Consider the following 22939-nt stretch of genomic DNA (forward strand, 5'->3'; position numbering starts at 1 on the left):
GTTGTAGTGAGCCGAGATTGTGCCATTGCACTCCAGCCTGGGCAACAAGAGTGAAACTCTGTCTCAGAAAACAAACAAACAAACAGCAGCAATCTGCTGCGTCTCTCTTGCCCTCCTCTTTCCGTGAGCCTGTCTGACTCTGGCCACAGAGCCTCAGTCAAAGAGTTCCTGTCATTAGATTGGACTCACCCTGATAATCCAGGGATAGTATCCCTAGCTTATGGTCTGTAATCATAATTACATCAATAAAGTTCTTTTTACCATGTAATGTAATATATTCATAGTTTCTGGGGATAAGGATCTGGATATCTTTAGGGGAATTCATCACTTGGCCTACCCCATGGGGTGAAGTAGGAATTTAACTTATTTTCCAGATGTTTAGCCAGTTGTACCAAATGATTCACTCTTTTTCAATTTACTTAAAAAGCCACCTTTATCACATATGGAATGTGTTTCTGTGTTTTATACTATATATGTATTTATTGCTGGATATTCTACTTTGTTCCATTGATGTGGTTACTTTCATGTTAGTACCCGACTTTAACAATTTAATGTTTTATAGGCCGGGTGCTCACGCCTGTAATCTCAGCACTTTGGGAGGCTGAGGCGGGTGGCTCGCTTGAGATCAGGAGTTTGAAACCAGCCTGGCCAACATGGAGAAACCAGCCAGGTGTGGCAGCACACGCCTGTAACCCTAGCTACTCAGGAGGCTGAGGCAGGAGAATTGCTTGAGCCCAGGAGCCAGAGGTTGCAGTGAGCCAAGGTCTTGCCACTGCACTCCAGCCTGGGCAACAGAGTGAGACTCCATCTCAAAATAAAAAAAATTAATGTTTTATAAATATATATTTAAAAATGTTAGAGAAGATTCCCTCATCTACTGTTTTATTTATTTGTTCTGTTTTATTTCATTTACTATTATCCTTTAAGCCTCACCTGGAAGAAGATTTCCTCTTGATACTTCTCTTTTTATTAAAAAATCTTTGCAATTCTGGCTTATGTATTCTTTTAGATAATCTTGACAACTGCTTCATTAATTTCTTTAAACATTTTATTTTTTATAAATTGAAATTTTGCTGAAAATATACATTAATTCATTAACATGGGAGGACTTGACATTTTATAATAGTGAATTTGCCCAAACCAGAAACATGTTAATATTTTAAAAATATTTTTTTTAAAGTAAAGTTTTGTTTTTTCTCCATGTAAGTCTTGAAAATTTAAGGATATTAGTTCATATTTTGTAAGGAGCTTTTAAAAAATGCTCCTATGAGAATTATATGCATACTGTTTTTAATTAACATTTTTCTTATTACCTTGGTTTTTCTTTGAAAATCTGCATCTATTTCCTCAGGTCACACAGATACAAGTTATTTTAGTCTTGCATTAATTTAAGCCTGTAAACATCAAATCATAAAGCAGTATTAGTGTAATTAAACTTCCCAGGAGTCCTGCTTCTGCTTTTCTCCCATAGTGAAATGTTCCATGTGTAATGAAAAATTTAATGAAAAACATCTTTTGAAGTACTGGTTGGTGAAGGGACAAGAGTGAGTCACTGTGTGGTGAGTGAAGTCCTAATATGAATATCAAGGGAAACAGGACTTTAAAGTTGGCCGTATTGAAAATTCTCAACAGCTGGTCAAATAGGGATCAAATCTGTAAAAAAAAAAAAAAAGACTTTTTTTTCCCCCATCCCCTTCTCAAACAAAAAACCAAGTTGCTTCATGAAATCATGTCAGAAATTTTTCTTCATTCTTGCTTTGCAAGGTCAACGGCAGTGTTATTGGGCATATCTTGGTTTTGCAGGCCTTTGCTCTAGTTTTCAAAGGAATCAGTAGATAGAAACTTAAAATTATGTATTTATGGGGGAGCTATGGAGCAAGAAACTAGTTTCCAGTTGTAATACTGTGGGCACTAATCAAGGAATGCTTGGAGAGATATGGGCTGGGTTTGCTCACTACAACCTGTGACCCCACATTCTATATCAAAATGCGGCACAGAAGTAATTCCACGAGAATTTAGTTCCTGACTGCAGATATTCATCTTTATGTCTTAGATATGTGCAGGCTAGAAAGACAGCATGATTCTCAGAGGTGGGAATAGGATGGAGCATGGACACACCCAACCCCCGGGGCACTCCAAAATTTGGGGAAACAGCCCTCATACTTTCATACACAAGAATTGAAGGCTAAATTTCCACTGAGTAGAAAAATAATATTTCAGATGTTGCACCTGGCTTACTATTCTATCTGGAACTGCACTCTCCAAAACTTTCTGCGGTGATTGACATATTCTAGATCTGCACTGTCAAATATTGTTGGGGGTGAGCAACGACTGGGCTGGTGGTGTGCGGAGAAAATAATTTGCGGAGACAGTTGTAGGTGAAGAAGGGCAGATTTATTAGAGAAAGTAGGTAAGTATGTTGCAAGAGGGAAACGGTCAGAATCAGCAGAAGAGGAGCTGACTACCAGGAAACAAAGTCTTGCTGGGGATTTTATAGGATGGTTCTTAGGCTGCAGAATGCTATGTGCAGTGCCGATAAAACACCAAGGTTGCAGTGAGCTAAGGTGCAGGTGTCTGGTGATAGTTGGGCGAAGGAAGATTGTAAGTTATTTGCGCAGGAGGGCTATGTGTCCTGGACCATGAAGAAAGGCAGACTTATAGCTTATCTGATGTCTGTTTTTGCTTTCCCTTGGTCCCGCCAGCCTGACTTCTTTTCTGTAATTAGGACTCCACATTCCTCCCCTGACAGGGCAGCGATGGCAAATCTTTGGCAGGTGAGTGAAGGTCTCACCTTCACCTTCTTGCTGACCAGGGACGTAGAGTTGGCTCGACCTAGGATTGTTAGTCGGTCAGGAGGTGACATAAGCCTCAATCCCTGGGTTGCGAGATAAATTAGGCAGAGTCGCTGTGAGACCATAGGGAAACAGCATTTGCAGCCTAAAATTTTGTTCTGCTGGCTCCAAAAGGGATTCATTAGTTCTTTTACTGGCTAATACCCTTGCTACAGTAACATTTTGGTTTGAAGTTGTTGTATTCTGGAAGACACAAAACAAGGTATTTCATGAACAATACAAGGGGCAAATAAACTAGTATAAGCATTATTATAGGCAGGAGAAGTGGGGCCTGGCCTGACAGATAAGGTTTTTAAATATTCATGGGATAAGGGAAAACTGAGGAACAGATATAGACATATTAGTGAGGTTAAGAAGTTGCCCAGTTTCAACCCTTGTTCCTCTATATTCCGTCCCATTTGCTGAACTATTTATAGGCATAAAGCAGTCACTCTAAATTTTGCTGGCATTAACTTTGTTGTTTCCCAACCAGAGAGAAAACCTGCAGAGGTACACAGTGAACTCGTTAGAGTTGTTGTTTGGCTACCATTCCTGTTGTGTTTGATTATAGTTAATGATATAACTATAATGGGCTTGTGTTAAAGCCCCTAGGAAAGAGCCAGACCCCTTGAAGTTTCTGATGCAGAGGCGAGCCTTACAGGCCATTTCTGGTGCCTTCCCTATTTGCATTGTCACGGTGGATGATTGCCATGGGGGATTGATTGGCCTAGGTCCCTCTCCTAGACCTGTGTTTTTGGTGTGCATGTCAATGGTATAGTCTAATCCACAGTATTGGGCTTAACAATTTCTTCTGTAGATCATGGGACTGCTAGGAGTGTAATGTCATCCTCAAGTGCTGGTTTGTGAGGGCACATCCAGCAGTTAGTGCTGTGTGTTATGTTAGTAATCTGTGATGTTACTGAGTGGAGTGGATGCCTGGGTACAGCCATTGAGACAGTAGTTAGCCATGATAGACGAATCAAAACAGAGCCATATTTAGGGAAAATGATAATATATAGGAAACTCAGGAAGACAGGAAAGAAGAAGGGCTGTAAAGAGTGTAAGAAAAACAGTTAAACACCAAGTACCTCAGCACATTGTTGTGATGTGGGGGGTATACGTCATTACTGGGACAAATATAAAGAAATTTTGCGTGGGCAGTAATCTTGGAAGTTTCCTTGCAAATAGCAATTGTATACCACCTCCCTTATAAAAGCATCAATATTAAGAGGGTGAAGCTGCTTAAGAGAGGTCGTTGGAGAATTACTGAGAGCCTGCAGTAGAACTGAATAAAAAGAGTTAGCTTTAAGAATAAGATTCAACAGCCAGGCACAGTGGCTCATGCCTGTAATCCCAACACTTTGGGAGGCCAACGTGGGTGGATCGTGAGGTCAGGAGATCAAGACCATTCTGGCCAACTTGGTGAAACCGTGTCTTTACTCAAAATACAAAAATTAGCTGGGTGTGGCAGTGCGTGCCTGTAGTCCCAGCTACTCAGGAGGCTGAGGCAGGAGAATTGTTTGAACCCAGGAGGCAGAGGCTGCAGTGAGCAGAGATTGTACCACTGCACTCCAGCCTGGGTGAAAGAGTGAGACTCCATTTAAAAAAAAAAAAAAAGATTCAAAAGAGGTGTTGGACTTATTTTTATTAACTTTTAAGGAAGGTTAAAAAAATTCTAGGTTGTTTGTTTAACAAAACTTCTTTTACCTTTTTTTCTTTAACTTTAAATGAATTTCCAATGTTTACATTCTAGTTAGACCATAAATAACGAGTCTTATCTCAGCACCAGCAACTCGGTATCAGTAGATTTAAAGGAGGCAGAAACAAAAAGAGAGGAAGATAGAGAACTTTAGATGATTCTACTTAACCCCATGGTGCAGGTTAACCATTTCAGCTCTGACTTTTTCTCATTGTAGTTTGCCCACTAGTTTAAAATGTGCACAAAACAGGCCATAATATGTAACCAGCTGGAGTTTTAAAAAGAACAATAAAATCAGGGATTAGGATGTTGGAAACTGTCTTTTCAATCTGCACCCCTAGATTGAACAGAAAAAGAAATAAAAGGAACAGAGAGGAAAAGGTTAAACTTTACAGGCGTTTGTGTGCCTCCTGCAAAGTTTGTGTGACAGTGCCTGGGTTACCCCCTTTCAGCCACTGAATGGTGTGAGGCCAACACCCCAACACCCTTGTTTATCTCCCATCAGGGAGAGCCTTAGCACCCCAGACTTTATGGTGTGAGATGAACTCTTCCTCACCTCTCCAAGTTACCAGTTAAGGTGAGCTGTTTTTAGCAGGAGCAGAGAGTCTCTTTAGCTTATGGCCATCGGGGTTTGGGATTCTGTCCTGGGGGTCCTTTGGCTCTCAGGGTAGTCCTGTTTCCAGTGCCCAAGCTTGTGGCAGAGGGGGCAAGCATGTGGAGCTTTTTTTTCATTTATTCAATTGAGGTGCTTTGCCTTTTAGTGGCCTGGCCTTTTGCACAGATGGCAGTTATCTGGAGGAGTGTCCTTAGGTCAACGAGGAGGGGGCTGGGGTCTTGTGAAGCAGCCAAGAGTTGAGCCTGTTTTTTGTCTCTGCGTCTTTCTTTTTGGCCCTGTTCTCCTTATTCTGCTCTCGGTTATAAAAGACTGAGGAGGCTAATTTGATGATTTTTTTTTGCATGAGGGTTATGCTGTGTTACACAAGAAAATTACACATTTCTCTTTTTTGAGAGTCTGAGAGTTAAATTTGTTTTAATGCTTTAGAATGCAGCCCAGAGGTGAGTTTGAAGGATAGATGGGGTTGGTCCCATGGTGGGACTGGAAAACATGCTGCTTGGGGGCGGTGCCACTTGAGGGCACTAAATGCACATTTTCTTGGGCCATCCTGCCGAGATGAAAAGAGGGTTCCACTTGGGTCTGCTGAGGGACTTGGGTGCACTTTCCAAAGGGGCGTTCCACCTATTAGAAAAGAGCACTTGGCTGCTTAGGGGCCTTAACTTGGCTGCTTAGGACGGCCAGTCCAGGTACTCACTCTGGGTGATCAGCCTGGGTACGAGGAAAAAAGGGTAAAGGAAGATCTCACCTGGTGCCCACCTGGGAGAGGGGGTGGGTAAGGGAGCCGTCACCATTTTGAGGCTGTCCGAGGTCACCTGATTTAGCAATGTCCAAGACAGGATGGCTGGCTGACCCCATAGGAGAATGTAGAGTGAGAAAGAAAGGGCCCCTGAGTTACCCCAAACATGTGTGAATTCGCTTTGAATGAGCTTCTGCTGCCAGAGAGGAGAGAGCATCTTCTTCCTTTCAGGCAAGGCAGCCAGCCCTGTTCACCCTTCCGCCTTCAGGCAGCACTGGAGAGCGCCAGGATGGTTACCATAGAAGCCAGCTGCTGAAAGACTGAAAAGAGTAAGTGAGCCCAGGTCGTTCACCCTAACTGGGCAGTGGCAGTCAGATGCTTCCACACAGTCACCTTTCAGTCCCACCGCAGTGTAGCTCCTGCCGGAGACCTGCAGTTGCCTCCATGCTTAGAGGCTGTTTCGGAGGGTGCTGACTTGAGAAAAGGAAAGAGAGGGGGAGAGAGTTTGCTGTGAGGACAGAGAGTTCCTGTCCAGAGAGAGTTTCCCCTACAGGCCACCAAAATGTTGTGGGTGAGCAGTGACTATCAAAGCTGGTGGCATGGGGGTAAAATTATTTACCAAGGCCGGGTGCGGTGGCTCGCACCTGTAATCCTAGCCTGTAATCCTAGCACTTCGGGAGGCTGAGGTGGGTGGATCACCTGAGGTCAGGAGATCGAGACCAGCCTGGCCAACATGGCGAAACCCCATCTATACTAAAAATACAACAATTAGCAGGGCGTGGTGGCGCACGCCTGTAATCCCAGCTACTGGAGGCTGAGAAAGGAGAATTGCATGAACCCAGGAGGTGGAGGTGGCAGTGAGCTGAGAATGCGCCACCGCAATCCAGCCTGCGCAACTAGAGTGAGACTTCATCTCAGAAAAAAAAAAAAAAAAATTACCAGACAGTTGTAAGTGAAGAAGGGTGGATTTATTAGAGAAAATAGGAAAATATGTTACCAGAGGGTAACGGTCAGAATCAGTAGAAGAGGAGCTGACTGCCAGGAAACAGTCTTGCTGGGGATTTTATAGGATGGTTCTTAGGCTGCAGAATGCTATGCGCAGTGCTGATAAAACACCAAGGTTGCAGTGAGCCTAAGGTGCAGGTGTCTGGTGATAGTTGGGCAAAGAAGATTGTAAGTTATTTGTGCAGGAGGGCTGTGTCTCCTGGACCATGAAGAAAAACTGATTTGTAGTTTATCTGATGTCTGCTTTTGCTTTCCCTCAGCTCTGCCAGCCTGACTTCGGTTCCTAATTAGGACTTCACAGATATGATAGCTACTAGCCACGGGTGACTATGGAGTACTTGAAATGTGGCTAGAGTGACTGAGGAATTGAACTTTTATTTTTTATTTTTATTTTTACTTTTTGTTGACCGAGTCTCACTCTGTCACCCAGGCAGGAGTGCAGCGGTGTGATCTTGGCTCACTGCAACCTCCGCCTCCTGGGTTCAAGTGATTCTCCTGCCTCAGCCTCCTGAGTAGCTGGGACTACAGGTCACCACACCCAGCTATTTTTTTTTTTTTTGAGACAGAGTTTTGCTTTTTCACCTAGGCTACAGTGCAGTTGCGGAATTTCGGCTCACTGCAACCTCTGTCTTCTGGTTTCAAGTGATTCTCCTGCCTTAGCCTCCCGAGTAGCTGGGATTACAGGTGCCTACCACCACGCCCAGCTAATTTTTGTATTTTTTAGTAGAGACAGGGTTTCACCACATTGGCCAGGCTATTCTTTGAACTCCCAACCTCGTGATCCGCCCACACTGGCCTCCCAAAGTGCTGGGATTACAAGTGTGAGCCACTGCGCCTGGCCTTGAACCTTTAATTGTATTTAAATTAAAATGTAAATAGCTATGTGTGGTTACCACATTGGATAGAATATTCCAGATAGAATAGTAATAATAGCCAGATAGAATAGTAACTGTCACAGAGCTAATTGCTGTGCTTTCATTTTATTATTATTATTATTATTATTATTATTGAGATGGGGCTTTACTCTGTCACCCAGGCTGGAGCACAGTGGCGTAGTCATGGTTCACCACAGCCTTGACCTCCAGGGCTCAAGTGATCTTCAGCCTCAGTCTCCCAAATAGCTGGAACTACAGGTGCATGCCACCATGTTTGGCTACTTTTTAAATTTTCATTTTGTAGAGATGGGGTCTCACTGTGTTGCCTAGGTTGGTATGGAACTCCTAAGCTCAAGCAATCCTCCCAGCTGGCCTTTAAAGTTTTGGGATTACAGATGTGAGCCACTGTACCTGGCCTGGTGTGTTTTTAGTTATAAGTAACAGAAAGCCTAATTTAAACAATAAGGATATGTACTGGCTCACCCTGTTGTTTGGCAAACCCAGCAGCTCCTACCTGCATCCTCTTCCCTAGCCACCCACCATTATGGAGCCACATACTTATTTTTCTAGATTCCTATTTCTGACTAGTGAAATGCAGAGAAGTCTACTTGGGGCTTTGGGAAAGTTTTCCTGTTTTACAAAAGAGATATGTGGTACCAGGGAGCCAGTGATTGCAGGGACCCCTTCCTTCTTCCTGTCTTTAATGTGATGCCTGGAGTTAAAGCAACCTTCGACCTTGAGGGGACAAGCATGAGGGCATAAAGCCAGTGTGCTTAGGATGGTGTTACAGAGAAATAAAGAGCTGTACTCTTACTCCCTTACTTCTGATTCTATGAGAATGTTATAAATAAATTTTCAGTGCTGCAAGGAAATAGCACTGGAACATAAATTTAATTTTCTCAGCAAGGCAATTTTTAGTTCTATAGAAGGATGCGACTCATGAATAGAGTAATGATGAGAGCACACCTGGACAGGGGAGGGGAAGGGGTTCTTATTCCTGTCTCAGGTAGCCCCTACTGTTGTGTTCCCGTATTGGCTAGGGTTGGACGGTACAGTCTAAGTTAATTCCAGTTGGCTATTTTAAAGAGAGCAGGAGTATGAACCAGAGTGGTGGGGTGAGCAGTTTGGCAGGGAAGACAGTTATGGAACAGGTAACTAAAGGTGACTTAGGTCAGAGCAGGTGACCGGGGGTGACTCAGGTCAAAGCAGGTAACTAGGATGAGTCAGGATGGAGCAGGTGACCAGGGGAACAGATGTGAACTACTGATTAAAACTATGAGGAAGTTAAACTTTAAAATGGAGGACAAAGAACTGAACATACTGACACACTGATTCTTTGAAGAGAAATTTAGAACTCATTATATCCAATAAGAAAATTACACACACCCCGACTCCTCATTTGCAGCCAAAGGCATCCTAACTGATGCAGTCATATAAGTAGAAGTCCAGAGATAGAGATAGGGCAGGCCTGAGGGTTCTCCCCAAATTGATGGCTCCCCACTATTTTCCTTTATTTCCCTGGGCCCTGTCCTCTCATCCTGTGAGTGTTGGTTTCATCCTTACGCCAGAATCAAAATGCAGCTGAAATGTAGGGCCAAGCATTTACACATCTCAGTGTCAGGATTCACAACTTCCCTATGTAATCTGTTCTAGAAGCTTATCCAGAATAATGATAAAACACTTTCTCAGAATCCTCCAATAAACATCTTTTTAAGTTCCAGGGGCCAGAATTGTGCCCTACACTCAATACTGAACCAGTTTCTCTCAGGGAGATAAATTTGCTCAACAACCCCTTAGGAAATAAGGGCAGAGTCAGCTTCCCTTAAGTCTAAGGAGCTTGGGGAAAAGAGGCAGATAACAGAAACAAAACTGGGACTCAGTGAGGAAGGACAGGCCACTTCAAAGGTCCCAAGAATGGTTCATTGTAGCCAAATGGGTAGAGTGTCAGAGCTTCCTAAATTACAAATATCATTAATTATTACTAAGGGTCAACTTTCAAGTATCTGCCATAAAAATTTAACCTGTTTTTAGTTTTTTACAAGAATATTTCCTGGCACCATGTTGTCATTATAATCTAATGAAATCTCCTTAGCCATTTATTGGTAAAGCATTTTAAGAGAATTTATTTCCTGAGCTTATTATAGTTTGTGTACCATATAGTTGAATGATGGCTGTCCAGTGTCCAGGTCAGAGTCCATTCTTTCCCCTGCTATTAGCAATATTGCAAGAACGTGAGCTAAAATGGGCCTGGCATATTGTCGTCTAGTGGTTAATTATTGAAAACAAAACAAATAACTCTTCTAGGATTGGGTGTATTTGGAGTTTCACAAAAGAGGACATTCATATGGCCAATAAAAGGCACACAACATTATTAGTCATCAGGAAAATGCTAATTAAAACCACAATAAGATACCACAGTGGCTAAAATTAAGAAGACTGATAGTACCCAGAATTGACAAATGTTGGCAGTTTATATACACAAAACACTGCTTTTGTGAGTATAAATTGGTTCAACCACTTGGAAAACTGGCAGTCTCTACTAAAAGTAAATACCATATCTTCCCTGTGACCCAGCAGGTTCACTCCTGGGAAGAAAGACAGACAAATAACTCACTGAAAGACATACATATAGGATCATTTATAGCAGGATTATTCACAGTTATCTCAAACCAGAAACAATTCAAGTGCCCATCAACAGAATGAGTAAGTAAATTGTGGTATAGTCATAAAATCAAACACTACACAGCAATAAGAGAAAGGAGTTACTGATGTATACAACAATATAGTTGAGTCTCACATGGATAATCTTTAAGGAAAGAGGGATCCCACTGTGTTATTATGGGGTTCAAGAACAGGTGACACTCATTTATAGTTTACAGATCAGAATAGTGGTGAAGAAGGTGGGTTTAGACCAGGAATGGACAAGAGGGAACCTTCTGGAGACCTGGGAATGTTGTATATATTCACCCAGGTGGGAGTTATATGGGTATAAAAATCAGAACTGAACACCGAAGAGTAGTGCATGTTACACACATTATACTATGTTTTGCCTCAATAAAAATGTTAAAAACAATTGGGCCCATCAAGATAATGGGATATGACAGACCTCTACTGTATGTCTTTGTTAATATTGCACGGTAATTGTTGCTGTATGTTTTTGACCATTTGACTGTAACCCCAAATACGCTTATTGCATAATATAGTTTTTTTATGGTCATATAAATTATACTTTGAATACTGCAAACCTACCTGCCTGTGATGGCTGCTGGGGGATATTTTAACTGTCATCTTGTCAGTGGGCCCAGGGTCTTAGGGTGTCTCTGTAAGTAATTAGTTTCTTGGCTGCTCCTGAATGTGCATGTAAATCAGTACTACTACAAAACCAGGGAAACTTTGATATCCTGCCATCTTTTGGGTATCATGTTGTAACATAGTGTGTGTAAGGAAAATCAGCAATGTTTCTTTTTTTTTTTTTGAGACAGAATCTCGCTCTGTCGCCCAGGCTGGAGTGCAGTGGCCGGATCTCAGCTCACTGCAAGCTCCGCCTCCCGGGTTTACGCCATTCTCCTGCCTCAGCCTCCCGAGTAGCTGGGACTACAGGTGCCCGCCACCACGCCCGGCTAATTTTTTGTATTTTTTAGTAGAGACGGGGTTTCACCAGGTTAGCCAGGATGGTCTCGATCTCCTGACCTTGTGATCCACCTGTCTCAGCCTCCCAAAGTGCTGGGATTACAGGCTTGAGCCACCGCGCCCGGCCAAAAATCAGTAATGTTTCTGTCAAACTTGGAGTACAAATACAAGTCCAGAACATATTCATTTACATTGGTGTTTCTTTTTTTTCCTTTCTGGGTTTTTATTTTGTTTTTACTTAAAACAAATTTTAACTGTGGTTAAAAAACCACAAAACATAATTTGCCATCTTAATGCTTTTTTTTTTTTTTTTTTTTTTTTTGGGACGGAGTCTAGCTCTGTCGCCCAGGCTGGAGTGCAGTGGCCAGATCTCAGCTCACTGCAAGCTCCGCCTCCTGGGTTTACACCATTCTCCTGGCTCAGCCTCCCGAGTAGCTGGGACTACAGGCGCCCGCCACCTCGCCCGGCTAGTTTTTTGTATTTTTTTTTAGCAGAGACGGGGTTTCACCGTGTTAACCAGGATGGTCTCGATCTCCTGACCTTGTGATCCGCCCGTCTCGGCCTCCCAAAGTGCTGGGATTACAGGCTTGAGCCACCGCGCCCGGCCCATCTTAATGCTTTTTAAGTGTACAGTTCAGTAGTGTTAAGTACATTCATATTGTGCAAACGATTTCTGGAACTTTTTCATTTGGAAAACTGAAACTCCATATTCATTAGACAACAACTTCCCATTTCTCCTTCCTTGCAGTCCCTGGTAACCACAGTTCTACTTTCTGTTTCTATGAAATTGACTACTTTAAGTAGCTCATATAAGTAGAATCGTAAAATACTTGTTTTTTGGTCACTGGCTTATTTCACTTAGCATAATGCCCAGAAGGTTCATCCATGTTGTATCTTGTGTCAGGATTTCCTTCCTTTCTAAGGTTAAATAATATTCCATTGTATGTATATGCCACATTTTGTTTATACATTCATCAGTAGATATTTTGTTTACTTTTAACACCCTTTCCTCCGTCCCTCAATTTCCTCTAGGGTAGTGTTACTCAAGTATTTTTTCATTATAGCTCCTTCCAACCTTTTGAGACTTTTAACTAATCTAGTTTCCCACACCCCATGAAATTTAAATACCAGGGATAATCTGTATATCCTTTTTTTTGTATTGTATGTATATCTGTGCTTTGTACATGAAAATAATAAACATTTTTACTCCCCAGTAACCCATTTTCTTTCCTTTGGGGGCAATATTGCCCCATTGAGAATGCATGCTATAGGGAAAACCAATTCCAGATTAATACATATAGAGGTAGCACCAAGTTTACTAAATACTTGGTAAGGAAAGAAATGGTACTTGGAGAAAATCTTAAACTCTCCCTTCTCTGCTCCCACCAAACTTCCAACATCTCCTGCCCTTCCTTAAACAAACAGATAAATACACAGGAAGAAAGAAAGAAGTTCACCTCTTGATCTTTCCTGGTCCTCGTATGGGGATGACCTCTCTTTTAGATGGGAGACTGGTTCTCTGTGTCTCCTGCCTCTTCCCTCCCCTGCTGCTGTTGCTGAAACACTTTAATGGGTTGATGATGCCATATTTAGCTCATAACGTATATTGTCCTATAGAATATATTTCTTTTTTTCCCATTTCAAGGAAAAAATATAGAATATATTTCTATTTGGTTCATCTTTGACAGTTTTAAGGTATCTATTCGAGGCTTTTGTGTATTTCCCAAATTTGTGTGCTTTATAGAGCGTATACTTTGCCCCATTAGATGCAGTGGTATCACAATAGTTATCCTCAGGGAGCTAGGCTGTGTGTATGTGTGCGCGTGTGTGTATGTATTTGTATAAAAGAAAATCCAATATTACATGCATTTGGCTGGGCACAGTGGCTCACACTTGTGATCCCAGCGCTTTGGGAGGCCAAGGTGGACAGGTCATTTGAGGTCAGGAGTTCGAGACAAGCCTGGCCAACGTGGTGAAACTCCAGCTCTACTAAAAATAAAAAAATTAGCCAGGCGTGGTGGCGTCCATCTGTAATCCCAGCTACTTGGGAGGCTGAGGCAGGAGAATCTTTTGAACCTGGAAGGTGGAAGCTGCAGCGAGCCAAGTTTGCACTGCTGCACTCTAGCCTGGGTAACAGAGCAAGACTCCGTCTCTTAAAAAAAAACAAAAAACAAAAACAAAAAAACATACGTTTATATTTGAAACCAAAGCCCCTGTTTCTATAATGCAAAGTAAAGTTTGGCTAAAAGCCTTGGAGTTGATTTCTTCTGCCCTCCACTCTCACGCCCATGAAATTCATCAGGAACTCTTATTGGCTGCTCATTCTGCATTCATTTTACATTGGCCCATTTCTCTCCATCTTGCCTGCAGCTAGGATGATCCGGAAGTATCAATTGGATCTTGTTTTTTAAATTTTATTTTACTTTTTGAGACACAGTCTTGCTCTGTCACCCAGGCTGGAATGTAATGGCACGATCTTGGCTCACTGCAACCTCTGCCTCCTGGGTTCAAGCAATTCTCCTGCCTCAGTCTCCCGAGTAGCTGGGATTACGGGCACGTGCCACCACGCCTGGCTAATATGTATTTTTAAAGTAGAGACGGAATTTCACCATGTTGGCCAGGCTGGTTTTGAACTCCTGACCTCGTGATCTGTCCACCTTGGCCTCCCAAAGTGCTGGGATTACAGATGTGAGCCACTGTGCCAGGCCCAATTGGATCTTGTTAATCCCCAACCTAAAACCCTCTAGTGCTTTACTATTCAATACAGTAGCCACTAGCCCTATGTGACTATGTCTAGCAAAGTTAATTAACATTAAGTTAGATTTGAAATTGAGTTCTTCATTTGTACTAGCCATATTTCAAATGTACAGTAGCCATGTGTGGCTAGTGGCTTCTGTATTGTATAGTATAAAATTGAACATTTGCATTATCACAGAAAGTTGTCATAGACAATGCTGCTTTCCCAGTTGCATTTAGATGAATTCCAAGAACTTCTGATGGCCTTCAAGATCCATCATCTCTTTCAGCTTCACTTTTGCATCCTACTCACCTGGCAGTTCTCGAACTGTGAAGCTCAGAGCTTTTGCATGTGCTGTTTCCATGGCCTGGACACCTACTCTCCTCTTCACTGGGCTAAGTGCTCACTATTTAGATCTTGTCTTAAATGTCAATTCCAACAGACTTGCCTTGATCCCTGCGATCTAAGCTGTGATCTCCTGTTACAGGCTTTCTTATACCCTATACTTTTTCTTCATAAGAAGAAAAATATTTTAACTGTCATATTTGTGTGATTATTGATTTACTTAATGTTCATCTCCCTAACAGACAGTAAACTTCTGGAATGTGGGGATAGTGGCCATCCTTTCACCATCAGACTCCTGATCCCCAGCACAGTGCCCAGCACAGGGTAGATGCTATGTGAACAATAGGACTGCGGTGTGCTGAAAGTTCAGATCCAGTGGGAAGGCACATATGTGTCGGGTGTATGAAAATGAAAAACAGTTCTTTATCACTGTAGGATGACTGTAGTTACCAATAACATATAGTTCAAATAGCTAGAAGGAGGATATTGAACATTCCAAACACAAAGAAATAATAAATGAGATGATTGATATGCTACATACCCTGATCTGATCACTATACATTATATGTATCGAAACATCACTATGAATATGTACATTATTAATATGCCAATTTAAGAAATAAAATAGGTAAGCCAGGCACGGTGGCTCATGCCTGTAATCCGAGGACTTTGGGAGGCCAAGGCGGGCATATCACGAGGTCAGGAGATTGAGACCATCCTGGCTAACACAGTGAAACCCTGTCTCTACTAAAAATACAAAAAATTAGCCGGGCGTGGTGGCAGGCGCCTGTACTCCCAGCTACTTGGGAGGCTGAGGCAGGAGAATGGCGTGAACCCGGGAGGCGGAGCTTGCAGTCAGCAGAGATCGGGCCACTGCACTCCAGCCTGGGCGACAGAGACAGACTCCTTCTCAAAAAAACAAAAACAAACAAACAAAAAATAAAATAAAATAGGCCCGGCGTGGTGGCTCACGCCTGTAATTCCAGCACTTTGGGAGGCTGAGGCGGGTGGATCACCTGAAGTCAGGAGTTTGAGACCAGCCTGGCCAACATGGTGAAACCCTGTCTCTACTAAAAATACAAAAATTAGCTGGGTGTGGTGGCAGGCACCTGTAATACCAGCTACTAGGGAGACTGAGGGAAGAGAATGGCTTGAACCCGCGAGGCAGAGGTTGCAGTGAGCCGAGATCGTGCCATTGCACTCCAGCCTGGGTGACAAGAGTGAAAACTCCGTCTCAAAACAAACAAATAAATAAATAAATAAATAATCTAGAAAAATATTGCCAGGAGCTGGCGGTGGGTGATTGGGGGTGTTCTATATCATGACTGTGGTTGTGGTTACATGACTGTAAATTTGTTAAATGAATTAACACTTAAAACGGGTGAATTTTATCATATGTAAATTGTACCTCAATAAAATTTATTAAAAAAGAAGAAGAAGAAACCAGCTGGGTGCAGTGGCTCATGTCTGTAATCCCAGCACTCTGGAAGACCGAGGGATCACCTGAGCGATCATCTGAGCTCAGGAGTTCACACCCAGCGTGGCCAACATGGTGAAAACCCTTTACTAAAAATATAAAAATTAGCTTGGCATGGTGGCGTGCGCTTGTAATCCGAGCTACTCAGGAGGCTGAGGCAGGAGACTTTCTTGAACGTGGGAGACGGAGTTTCCTGTGAGCCAAAATTGCACCATTGCACTGCAACCTGGGAGACAGAGTGAGACCCCGTCTCAAAAAAAGGACCCAAAAGAGACCCCACATATTGGGGAGGGAGATAATTCCTTATGGAGTTTACTTTTTGGTGTCATAATGACTTTTAGGCTACAAATTTTACAAAAACAGTTCAGAGCTGGGCTAGTCAACTGGTTTTAGAAATACCATCTTTGGTGTGCATGTAGTTGGGTGTAATTGAGGCTGTAAATAAAGGAGGAATAACTTAAAGTTGATGGGCAAAGGGGATAAGTTGCACTGATAATGCCCTAGGTTTAGTGTAGGCCACTTGTCTGGGCTTTGGTCAGTGGGGACAGGATGGTGAGACAGCTGAGGGGGGTTGTGGCAAGGTGTTCTGGTCTTGTCCTATTTAAATGCCCTGGGTAGGGAAGACTTGGGCGCAGCACCTCATACTTTTCCAGGGGCTTTATGAAAGATTTTGGGTGAGTTTCTTAAAAAAGTTCCTGTTCTTCTCTTCCCACATTTGTACCCCTTTCCTCAAGAAGAAGAAGAAGAAAAAAAATAGCAAACACACACATTGAAGTCCCCAGGATGTATTCTGACTTTGGATTTTTATCCTTTACTGTCTGTGGCACCCTTCCTGTGGAGAAGAGGAAAGAGTCACTTTTAAGAGAGAAAGAGAAGAGAGGAGAGAAAGAAAGACAAAGAGAGAAAGAAAGCAAGTAAGAAAACAAGCAAGCGAGCAAGCAGTCAAGAAAGGAAGATAAAAAGATAGAAGGAAAAGGACAGCCACGGTGGCTCAAGCCTGTAATCCTAGTACTTTGGGATACCGAGGTGGGCGGATCACTTGAGGTCAGGAGTTCGAGACCAGCCTGGCCAACATGGGGAAAGCCCATTTCTACTAAAAATACAAAGTTAGCCGGGCGTAGTAAAGCACACCTGTAATCCCAGCTACTCAGGAAGCTGAGGCAGGAGAATGGCTTGAACCCGAGGGGTGGAGTTTGCAGTGAACCGAAATCACACCACTGCACTCCAGCCTGGGCGACAGAGTGAGACTCCATCTCACACAAAAAAAGAGATACTCTTTCTAGCTTCATCTTGGATCTATTGCTACTGTCAGCATTCCAGAGTTAATCTTGGATCACTGACTGCTTTTGGGCTCTTTTGGCAACCCTAAACAAAAAAAGCAAGCAAGCAAACAAAAAACCCCAAAAAATAAAATTAAAAAAGTAAACACATTTGTTTTCAAGAATTCAAGTAGTACCCAGATAATGGATGAAGGGAAAGCCATCCTCTCTGCCCATTTCAGTAATAACTCCCCCATATGCCATCCGTGTTGCCAGTCTGCTCTTTGCTCTAATCCTGTACGTCACTTACAGAACTTCATGTGTATATGTATACACAATGAGTCATAAAAACCACAACCACTTGGATCTGCTCTGTTTCAGACTTCCTTGTTTCAAAATCTACTCAGTGCATTTGCATTTTTCTTGCATCTTCTTCCTCATGTGTAGCTCAGCAGCCTGTGACAGCTTCCAACAACTAGAGTTTGAATTCTCATAGAGACATAGTGAAAACTTCTGAAAGCCAGCCAGGCAGCTGTGTAACTGTCCTTAAGTATTTTGTAGCTTTTACACCATTAATGAAACTGAAAGTGCAGGGTGGAGTGTAGTTTAGCTCTTAAAGTGAGGCCACCTAGGTTGGAATTCTCACATTACCAATTTCAGTGTGACTGTGGCAAGTGGGAAGTGACTTAACCTGTCTTTGCTTCACTTCCCCTATGTGCAAAATAGAGACACGGTCACGCTGACCTTATAGCACCTTTTTTTTTTTTTTTTTTTTTTGACAGTCTCACTCTGTTGTCCAGGCTGGAGTGCAATGGCTTGATCTCAGCTCACTACAATCTGCATCTCCTGGGCTTAAGCAATTCTCGTGCCTCAGCTTCCTGAGTGGCTGGGGCTATAGGCATGTGCCACCATGCCTGGCTAATTTTTGTATTTTTAGTAGAGACAGGGGTTTTACCATGTTGGCCAGGCTGGTCTCGAACTCCTGACCTCAGGTAATCTGCCTGCCTTGGCCTCCCAAAGTGTTGGGATTACAGGTGTGAGCCACTGTGCCTGGCCGAGGCTTCTTATAATAATGAAAAGATATAGTGATGTAAAGCACATGGTAGGTACTTAGGAGATATTAGCTATGAAGAGTATTGTCATTGTGGTAAATTATTACCACTTTTATTTAATAATTTCATCTTCTAAATAAATTGTCAGTTGGTCAGTTTTTTTTTTTTTTTTTAAAGACCCAACAACTGAGCCATCTGTATTCTGTTATAGAGATATAAAGCGTTCTTACATGTAATGAGAATGTAACTCTCAATGAATCTTATTAGGAAGAAAAAAGCCTTCCGTATGGTTGGCATTCCTCCTTTCACCTTTGATGTGATTGTATCAAGAAAAAGCAGAAACATAGGTGGGTAAATACATTTGTTGTTTGCCCACATAACATTAAGAGCTGACTGTTGGTTTCTAGAGGAGTATGAAAAATAATCTTGAAATGAAGAGTTTTTTTGTATTTGTAAATACAGTGGAAACATCTTGTGTTTGAATTCTTCAGTTAAACACTTAAAGTCTGTTTGATAACATTTATGGTCTGATTAATAAGGGGGTACATTGTAGAGTGATTGGAAATTCAGAAAAACAAGGAGGAAAATGAAAATTCTGCCAAATCCCAATGGTTTGGCTTTTAACATTGTGGCATAGTTTCAATACATTTTATGTATTTAAAACAATTTGGGATTATATGCCTTTTCCACCCTATAGGCCTATGTTTTTCATTTACTAACTTGCTCTGTCATTAAGTGTTCTTTTACAATATGCCTTTTCAGCCCTATAGACCTGTATTTTTCATTTACTAACTTACTCTGTCATTAAATGTTCTTTTACAACACAACCTTTTTTTTTTTTTTTTTTTTTTTTTTTTCCAGATGGAGTTTGCTCTTGTCACCCAGGCTGGAGGACAGTGACATGACCTTGGCTCACTGCAACCTCTGCCTCCTGGGTTCAAGCAATTCTCCTGTGTCAGTCTCCCGAGAAGCTGAGATTACAGGTGCTCACCACTATGCCTGGCTAATTTCTGCAGTTTTAGTAAAGATGGGGTTTCACCATGTTGGCCATGCTGGTCTCGAACTCCTGACCTCAGGTGATCCATCCACCTCAGGTGATCGGACCCCCAAAGTGCTGGGATTACAGGCATGAGCCACCGCACTGGGCCTTTTACAAAATGATTTTATTTTATTTTATTTTTTTGGAGATGGAGTTTCACTGTCACCCAGACTGGAATGTAGTGGTGTGGTCTTGGCTCAATGCAACCTCTCCCTCCTGGGTTCAAGCGATTCTCCTGCCTTAGCCTCCCGAGTAACTGGTATTACAGGTGTGTGCCTCCATACCTGTCTGATTTTTGTATTTTTAGAAGACATGGGGTTTCACCATGTTGGCCAGGCTGGACTCGAACTCCTGACCTCAGGTGGTCTGCTCGCCTCAGCCTCCCAAAGTGCTGGGATTATAGGCGTGAGCCACCGCGCCCAGCCACAACATGATTTTAAAAATAACTATGTGGTGTTCTAACATATGGATCTTCTATAACTGATTTAACCCCATCATATATTATCGAACATTTAGAGTTATTTCCGCGTTTTCGAGGTGGTGAACGTCCATGAGGCTAAACCCATTTATGATGTATTCTATTTCCCCTGTAAGTACTGTCCTCAACATTTTGTGTCATTTTAAAAATTATTTTCCAATGATATTTTGTTGTTCAATTTTTGATTTACTTATATACTAGTGAGGGTTATCCTATTTACCCACTTTTCATATATTTAGTATCAATTACTTGGTGTTTCTTTGTGAATTGTTTTTTAGCACTCTTATACATTTTGGTGAGAATGTTGGTCTTGCAGTGGAAAGCTATTTATAAAGGAGGGATATGAACTCTTTGTCAGTTATTACAATAATTTTCTTGTTTCAGTTGTTTGACCATGACCAGCTTAAAGAATATTTATTGGACAAATGGTCGACAATATTTGAAAGAAATCTTTATTCCCTAGTACATCAGTTCTTTACGTTGTTTTTCATGTTCTTCTTAGTCATTTCTGTGTAAATAGTAGCCATACAATTTAGAGATTACTAAATGAAAAGGATAGGTAGAGTTTTGTGTTCTGACTTAAGAGTCATGTGTCTCATTCTGTTAAAGCTCTGCCTAAGAAATGGAGTACAGTTCAAAAACCCCATTCCCAAGAAGTCAAAGTTTAAAATAAATCACCACTTATGTGTGCTTGGGTCTGTTTCCCCCTCTGACCCCTTACCAGGATTTGAAATGATAAACTTAATAATTACTATCTATCCAAGAATTGTGTTGGTCATCCAGACACCTAATACATTTTATGACCCCATAGGTACGTGTCATCTGTGAATACCCGAAACTGTCCACATATTTAAGACCTACCCTACCCTACCAATTTGCCTTTCCCTCTGCCATCTTGAGAGGAAGCAATCCTAAAGGACCTCTCCTCTGACCCCCACTTTTTCCCTGTCTCCGTGGCAGCTGCTTCTTAAGGTCTTCCTGGGCGCTCTCCTCTCCTGCCTTTGTTCAGCGCACTTACCAAGGCCCCCTATGTGGTCAGGGCTGCCAGGCAGTTCTCTCCAACCACCCAGGGCACACTGGAGAAAATCAGTAACGTGCGTCTTCTGTGGGTCTGGCAATTCAAACTGTTATACCAGATATTTAAGTACTCCTTATGTTCGAGGCCATGTGGCTAAAAAAATAAACAAAATAGGGGTATGGCCTGAAAGAGGAAAATGCCCTTGGGGGACACAAACAGGTAGGCAGGCAATGGCTGTCTCAGGACAAATATTTCAAGGCTTATTTTATAGTGTTTTAAGAAAGGAGGGGGACAGGAGAGACAGAGGTTATGGTTCTGTGTCCTAGCCTCTTGTATATTGGGGCCTTCATCTCCCCTCCGTGTCCCATCTTCTCAGAGAGTGGAAGTACTATCAGCTGAGTTTTGTTTTTACCAGTACGTGATGTGGTACAGTGGTCAAGAGCAGAAACTAGGAATTAGTCAGATCTGGGGTCAGAAATGGGAAATGCCATTAGCAGATTTTTAGGTAAGTGACTTGAACCTCTGAGCCTCAGTTTCCTCATCTGAACAGTAGGGACAATGCCTTCCTGTGGGCTATGGTGATGGGTAAATGAGATTAATAATGCCAGTTACAGGGATAGCACTCACTACCTACCAGGTTTATGTTGTCTCATGCATGGAAGCAGCCTCCTCCAGATCATTAATGCTGAATAAATGGAATTGGTCTGACCACCCTTGAGAATAGAAAAGAACTGACAAAGAAATGGTCTTGTCAGACACTCTGCCTGGTTTCCTGGTAGTGAGAGGCGTTGCCAAGATGTGCCCTTCGAAGGTAGGTGGGGCCATAGTGAACAAACTCCTCCAGATTTCAGCAAGGCAGACAGGAAGGTGAACATGCCCAGCACGGGTCTGGCAGCAAGCCTCTCCCCCGTCTCCTCACAGGATGGACCTGACTGCTTATGCTGAGCTGCTGAAAGAATCCGGCAACCAGGTTCTTAAGAATGGGAACTTCTCTTTGGCTATCAGAAAGTACGATGAAGCCATCCAGATTCTCCTGCAGTTATACCAGTGGGGGTAAGTGTTTGCACTTTCACCTCATCTTTTCTTTTTCAGTACATGGAGACTCTGTTCCTTATGTTTTCTTTTCATTTCTTATCATTCCACCTTGTTTCTGTTTTCTTTCTCCCTCACTTCCTATTTATCTTCTCTGCATTGTCAGCTTAAAAACTGAATGGGGATTGTGTAAGAAGGGAAATAGAAAGTGAAACACAGAGGACTGTTGATAAAACTTCCCCTTCTGGCTGGCTAGGTGTCAGATTTAACGGTATGGCTGAAGTCCTCGAACAAACCTCCTCGTCATTCACTTCATCTTCTTTATTATCTATGCCATTTACTCCCTGGCCACAGTGCATAATCTGCTGGGCACTAAGGTCTACTTTCTCTTTCCCTGCCCCTTCAGCTTCTTGTAGATCTGTTCTCCAACATTGTAGTATCACAACATGCTTAAGCATTGCTGAGGAACCTAAAGAGCTCCTTCTGTTTATGTAGGCTGTAGCTGTCAATACAATATGTGAGAACTTAAAACTGATGAAAAAAATATGTATTTATTTAAAAATATCAGCTGGGTGCGGTGGCTCACACCTGTAATCCCAGTACTTTGGGAGGCTGAGGCGGGCAGATCATGAGGTCAGGAGATCCAGACCATCCTGGCTAACAGGGTGAAACCCTGTCTCTATTAAAATACAGAAAATTAACCGGGTGTGGTGGCAGGCTCCTGTAGTCCCATCTGCTCCGGAGGCTGAGGCAGAAGAATGGCGTGAACCCGGGAGGTGGAGCTTGCAGTGAGCCGAGATCCTGCCACTGCACTCCAGCCTGAGTGACAGAGCGAGACTCCATCTCAAAAAAAAAAAAAAAAAAAAAAAAAAATTCAATACATTTGCCAGGTACAGTGGCTCACATCTGTAATCCCAGCACTTTGGAAGGCCAAGGTGGTCAGATCACCTGACTTCAGGAGTTCAAGACCAGCCTGGCCAATATGGTGAAACCCCATCTCTACTAAAAATACAAAATTAGCCAGGCGTAGTGGCGCACACCTGTAATCCCAGCTACTCGGGAGGCTGAGGCAGGAGAGTCACTTGATCATGGGAGGCAGATGTTACAGTG

The 22939-nt window shown here is 42.5% G+C and overlaps 1 protein-coding gene across 2 annotated transcripts in view; it reads left to right on the plus strand.

Moving 5' to 3' along the window:
• Positions 1–22939, plus strand: part of TRANK1 (tetratricopeptide repeat and ankyrin repeat containing 1) — a 119076-nt gene that overhangs the window by 16552 nt on the left and 79585 nt on the right. The window contains exon 2 of one of the 2 annotated variants that reach the window (XM_025377250.1): positions 21719–21850. The exons of the other annotated variant lie outside the window; for it this stretch is intronic. Within the exon in view, the coding sequence (XP_025233035.1) occupies positions 21719–21850 (132 nt within the window). The remainder of the gene's footprint in view (positions 1–21718; positions 21851–22939) is intronic. 2 annotated transcript variants of the gene reach the window in all.

The sequence above is a fragment of the Theropithecus gelada genome, chromosome 2 (assembly GCF_003255815.1).
Source record: "Theropithecus gelada isolate Dixy chromosome 2, Tgel_1.0, whole genome shotgun sequence".
NCBI classification, from domain to species: Eukaryota; Metazoa; Chordata; class Mammalia; order Primates; family Cercopithecidae; genus Theropithecus; species Theropithecus gelada.